General features: G+C 52.8%; 1 protein-coding gene across 1 annotated transcript in view; it reads right to left on the reverse strand.

Annotated features, from left to right (window-relative positions):
- ATP11C (ATPase phospholipid transporting 11C) overlaps nucleotides 1–1,455 on the reverse strand; it is a 58,430-nt gene extending 56,975 nt beyond the window's left edge. The window contains exon 1 of the mRNA XM_068696984.1: nucleotides 1,232–1,455. Within this exon, the coding sequence (XP_068553085.1) occupies nucleotides 1,232–1,258 (27 nt within the window). The 5' untranslated portion in view covers nucleotides 1,259–1,455. The remainder of the gene's footprint in view (nucleotides 1–1,231) is intronic.
- Nucleotides 1,456–6,117: the final 4,662 nt, after the last annotated feature.

Raw genomic sequence — 6,117 nt, forward strand, 5'->3', positions numbered from 1 at the left:
AAAAGCGTTTAACAGCCTGCTGCCCCTGAGCTTTAGCAAAGGCCTCCTATTCCTTCATGCACGAGGATGATACTGCCAGGGATCCCACCGCCACCTCTGCAGCTCCCCAGCACCTGCTTACACCAGGCAGCCACCCAAAGGAGCTTTTAGCTGAACTCGGTAGCACCAGAAGCTGCTTCAGACCTCAAGTGCCTGCTGATGTGTGTTAGAGAAAGCCTCCGACTCAGTACAGGTAGGAAACACACAGCAGCCAGCAGAGCTAAACCCCAAGTCGGGAACGTGGGGCACGGAGATCAGGTGTGATGAATTTGTCCCTAGGGCTGTAAAACAGGAGCTGCATTTTCTGCAGGGCTAACCCACAATCTTAAACTGAAACACAACCTCAAAGTGCAAAAGACAGAAACCAACCATCTGTGCTCCCAGCACTGCTGTCACGCAACCTCCCGACTTCAAAGGGAAGCCAGCCCCTTGTGCTAAAAGCACCAACAGCTCTCCCCAGACCATCCCCCAGCACAAAAACTCATTTTCCAGGGGCTTTGCCCTCGCAGGCGCATTGCCCTGGCAAACACCCGGGTGCCAGGAGGTGCAGGGTGCCTTGCAAGCAGCTCCCGGCCCCCACGGGTGTGCGTGTGTGTGTGTGTCCGAGCAGGAGCAGCCCCTATAGCCACGCACTGCGCAACCAGCAACAGCACGAAACACAGAGGAGCTGCCGAAATGTCAAAACGCCGGGTTCGCCACACTCGCTGCGGAAGAGGGGAAAAAAAATAAAAAAAAATGAGTAATTACGGAGCCCGCTCCAAGCAGTGAGGTCACGGTGCGATCTCCGAGCAGCTCATGCGGCCCCGGGGGGAGGGGGGGGTGCTCGGCGTGTTAGCCGGGGACACGAGGCGCTCGGCACCCAGCCGGAAAGCATGGGCTGCCGCCGTGCACAGGGAAGTCCCTTTCGGGGAGGGGAGAGAAAAAATGAAAAAATGAAAAAATGAAAAAATTAAAATACTTCTTTTTTTTTTTTTTTTTTTCCAGAGGGGGGAAAGAGTTGTTTTTTTTTATTTTTTTTTTTTATTTTTTTTTTTGCAAAGAGGAAAAAACCCTGGGCTCTCGCAGCAAAATCTAACACAAGCAGCACGGGGGGGGAGGCAGCACGAGGCCGAGAGCCCCGACAATCCAACGCAGGAAAATAAATCCCCCCCACCCACCACCACCACCACCAGCCCCCCGGCCCCGCACTCACCAGGCGGCTCAGGCTGCGGCGGAGCATCGCGGCAGCGCCCGGCTCGGCCCGGCTCAGGCTGCCCGCGGGCCCCGCCGCCGGCCGCGCACCATGCCCGCCGCGGGGCCCCGCCGGCCGGCCCGCTGCGGGCGCTGGGCTCGGTACGGAGCTGCCCGGCCCGGCCCAGCCCAGCCCGGCTCGGCTCCGCCGCCGGGCGCTTTCCCCTCGCCCCCGCGCCGCTCTTTTGTCCGGCCGCACCCGGGGAGGCGGAACCGCCGTGCCCGGAGCAGCCTGGGAGCTGTAGTGCTGCGGGGAGCCGAGCGCTGCCCACCCCCTTGCTCCGTCCTGAGCCCGCACGCAGCACCCCCGGCAGGGCCAAGCTGCTGCTGCCCCAGCCCCAGCCCCGGGGCAGCTGTCCCGTGTTGCCCGTGCAGCCGTTACCTGCGAGAAAGCAGAGCCACGATAAAGGAAACCAGCAAAAAATGCCGGGCGGCGCTGTGAAATAACGAGTGGAAGCCGAACATAGCAGCCGTGGCTGTTCTTGGAGGCTTCCCAGCGCTCTGCAGTGGGCAACGAGCTGATAAACGACGCCCAGCAAAACTTTGGGACCAGGCCCCTTCGTGCCTCCAAAGGTCACGTCCTACCAGGCTCACCCAGAGCAGAAATTCCCCCCGTGTTTATCCCTGCAGGCACGGTTATTCAGCTCCCTATCATTAAGCTGGGAGGGGAAATTGGTCTCAGCAGCACCACAAGAGCAGCCCTGCAGCTACGCTTTACCCTTTGTGACTTGCAAACCAGACAGGGAGCGCTTTGTACAGCATAGCCTGAAACGCTGCTGTCATTATTTTTAAAAGCTGCATTAAAATGCAAGATTCGGGCTGCGATACGGGATTAAGCAGCAGATAGTTCATTTTCCCCAGAAAGACGTCAGAGAAACCGAGGCCATCAGCACTCCCTGCTGCTGCAGCCTGGCCCGGGGGCAGCGAAACCCCTGGCTCAGCAGAAGCCGTCCAGGCACAGAGGAAGTGAGGCCATCCCATGGGCTTCCCCGCACCCCAAACAGCCTGAATTGCACTGCTCACGGCCTTCCCCAAAGCACCCTTCTCAAGGCATCCAGCCCCACAGGACCCCCGACAGTAGGATCACCTCGGCCGGCCCCAGATGCCGGGCAGGGGGCTCCAGGCAGAGCACAAGGATGCTGCGCAGCCCCCTTGTCCTGCAGCCCCTGCTTTGAAGTGGGGGCACAGCTCGCCCCCGCTGCTCTTGCACATAGCTCGGCAGGGCAAGAGGAGTCTTTGCTTCTCCTGCCACCGTGTGGCCGTTCCGTGGATGTCCTCGCGGAGAAAAAGCAAAATTGGCCCCAAACCCGCTGTTGTCCATGGGAGTGTGCTGGCTAACTCCTCCTCAAGAGCCGTTCCACCTCCTCAGTGCTGATGCACGTTTGTCAGCAGCGTTGTGATGGCCTGAAGCCCATCTCATTAACCCAACTCATCAGGTTCACGCAGGTGCTCATTTGCCATCAAGGCCCGACCTGCTGGTTGCCATACAGAGCTTCTCCTTGCACAAGGCAGAAGCACACCACAGCCCCCCCCCAGCTCTCAAGGCGATTTTTTTTCCCCAGAGAACCATCCCAGGGCCACCTCCATCTGGGAAGTTCTTGCAGAGACTGGCAGGGTCTGGCCTTCCCAGGGGGAGGTGGCCGCATGCCAGGAGCATTTCTGTGCCTTACTGATGGGGAAAGGAGGAACTGACAACTGTTTTTTTCCCTTCCCTTTTCTTGAGAGGGGGCAGATCCTGTACTCATTCAGTGACAAGCGTTCTTTCATAAGAAATGAGAAAGCTTTTGCCAGCAGATCTCAAGCCAGAAGCCCTGTTGAGAATTTCAAATCCACTTTGGGGGTCTGTGCTTGCCCTGCCAGCACAAGGCTGACCAACTGGCACAGGCAAGCACTGACCCTGCTGGAGTCCCACTTGGAGCTGCTGACATTTCTGGGTATTTCTGCTCACCTTTCACCAGGACAGGGTGCAGGCTCCCACCTCCTCTAGTACTCGCCTTCCTGGAAAAAGCAAGTCTTGGCTAGGCTCGAGGGGCCAGCAAGCTCCACATACCACAGTTACAAGGAAGGATTGCTTCATGTTTCCAAAACATGCATGAGGGAAGGAGGTCATGGAGAAGCAAATCTGTCTGCAGAGGGGTTTGCATGAGAGTCAGCCACAAAATTTGCTTGGGAGTGGTGCGCAGTGCCAGGTCCCAGCCATATCCCATGGCAAAACCACCTGCTTTGGACCATGGCCCCCTCTGGGAAGCCAAAGTATGCAGCAAGCACCTCCTGGGGAGTGCCTTAAGGAGCTGGGCTGCCACAGGCCAAGCTTTTTGCAACCGTCACAGAGAAAAGGAAGGAAAAGGCAAAAGTTCAGTCTGTGCTGTGCTCTACAGAGTTGACTCAGCAGCAGCACGCATGCTGCGGTGTCAGTTAAGCAAGGGGATTTACACATGCCTTTTTTCCTTTGTAAAGTCCATTTCAAATCAATTTATCACTCCACAAGCAGCTTCCTTTGCTAGAGCAGGGCATAGAGTTCAGATGCTTGTAGCTGCAAGCCTGCATCCCAGTAGGTACCTTGCAACCTAAGTACACAATCCTAGCCAAATAAGCAAAAACACCTAAGACCCACGAAATCAACCCTAAAGCCCTTCCTGCAGCTGTGCAATGTACAGAGGATGAATTGGAGTGTCTAAGGCAGAGCACACATGGGTAGCCAAAAAAAGACCTACACAACAGATCAGGGATTTGTGCTAGAGTCTTGCTAAACCCATCTGTGCTGAAGTGTAAATGCAGTTTAATAAGGTATAAGCTCTTCCACATACAAGGCATGAGTTCTGATTGCTACAGAAGACTAAAATGAAAACTTTTGGTTAATAAATTAGCTCTTGATCCCTTTTCCAGCGATATTCCACAGCAAAAGCCCTTCTAATTAATGCACTATCAGCCTTTCTCAAGAGACACTTTCCCCTTAGTCTGACATAACCTATTCAACTATACAACGACTTAAAGTGATAATCTATGAAGGAAAAAGACTACCAATTTTAGTTAACAATATCCTTTTGATGAAAAAAATTTTGGGGAGGAGGGGACATGAAGCATATTTGGTACACGATATGATAAATCTATATACCTCAGCCTCTAGCATATTCCCTTGTGCCAGGAAACAAATACAACCATTAAATGTGATTATATCCTTCCTCCTCTTGCCAACAGTAATGTCTCCAATAAGGCTCATTTAACCTAGAAAGGGAAAATTCTCTTATTTTCTAAGTTTCCAGTCCTCATTATCTTCCCTTTCCCTGCAAAGTCTTAATAGCCTCTTTCATAACAATCAGGAGAAGCTTAGGGAGCCACTCTCACCTAATTAAATCTGTGGGTTTTTTTGTTAACAACTCTGTAGAGTACATGACAGTAAATAACCTGACTTGTTTTTAATGCAATACAACAGGAGATCTATAACCAATAGCAGAAACTCTAAGGAAACACCGTGCATGGCTGCTCACTATTCAAAGCATGCTGACACCCCCTGGCGAGGCACAATGCCACCCATGTCCGCCAGCCAGCACAGCCCTTGAGAACTCCGGAGGGGATTGATCAGCTGCCCAATATCGGGCACCAGCAGTTCTCAGCTCAACATGCTGAATGACCTTACAGAAAGAGGCTGTGCCCTGGTGTGCTCACCCAGGGGAAAGAAAAACAGAAAGAAAAAAGCTGCATTTCCCCACATTTCCGTTTTTATGACTGAGCTAGAAAGAGCCAAAACAGCATGCTGGCACGCAGCCTAGTGGGCTGCCGGTGAGGCGCAGGATAGCAACTGCAAGTGTGAGAAAGTTTCCTTCTCACACAGCTTTTTGAGCTCTAAACACTCCCACTTTGGACATTTATCAACCCAACCATCCCTTCTGGGGTTTCAGATCCACTCACCTTGCCACATAAAGTATTTACTTGCAGCAATTGGCTTTCATCCACATCCTGAGAAAAAGGCACACACCTTAGCTGTGTTTGAGCAGCACATTTGTGATACCTGCAGCTATAACCCAAAGAATTACAAAGCCAACACAGCAAGGACAGCACATCTTAGAGGCCAGTCAAGTCCCCCTGAACCTCAGCTGCCCTAGGACAAATTTTCTTATTGCTATTTTTTATTTTTTTTTAACTTTGGTCCAGCTCAGTGAGAAGACAGCTACACAGGCACAGCCTCCACCATACTCCAGGTCTCACCTCCCTCCCCAGGGAAAGCGAGCTTTTTGCCCTCCCTCTATATATGCCCTACAAAATGTGGTTGGCCACGTGCTGAGCATTAGAGGGATGCTAACATGGAACAAGGAGCACCTGCAGGCAGCCTGCGGGGATGGGACCTGTTACATTCACCTGGCAAAACATTCATTAGCTATGATCTTGCACTTAGTTGCCTTCACAACACTAAAACTGTGTCCAGAATCAGTGTCTGGGAGGCTTTCTCTCCAGTCATCTTCTGGATCACTCTTTGATCACTCAGAGTTAATGGAGGGGTGGACAAAACAACCATTGTGCTTCCAACGTAACCACAAGTCCGTGCCCCTCCTCAGGCCTGGATGCTGCTGGACACATCTCCCCAGTACATGGTGCACCCCAATCTCCCTGCCTCTCACAAGTGCTCCTGCACCACTGGTTTGCAACAAATGAAGCCACAGCATGAGCTGAGGCAGGGCAGCCCCACAAAAATAACAGTGGAAGCAGGCTCCGGGTTTTGCCTAACCTGATACTCCTGAGATAACTCCTCTGTAAACATGAAAACTGGGAGGTGTTAGACAATATACAAAAAAATAAAAACTAAATGCCAAGTGCAGTTATATCACCCAGCTGGCTCCAGCCCTCCTGCAG

This window comes from Anas acuta, chromosome 13 (genome assembly GCF_963932015.1).
Source record: "Anas acuta chromosome 13, bAnaAcu1.1, whole genome shotgun sequence".
Taxonomy (NCBI): Eukaryota; Metazoa; Chordata; class Aves; order Anseriformes; family Anatidae; genus Anas; species Anas acuta.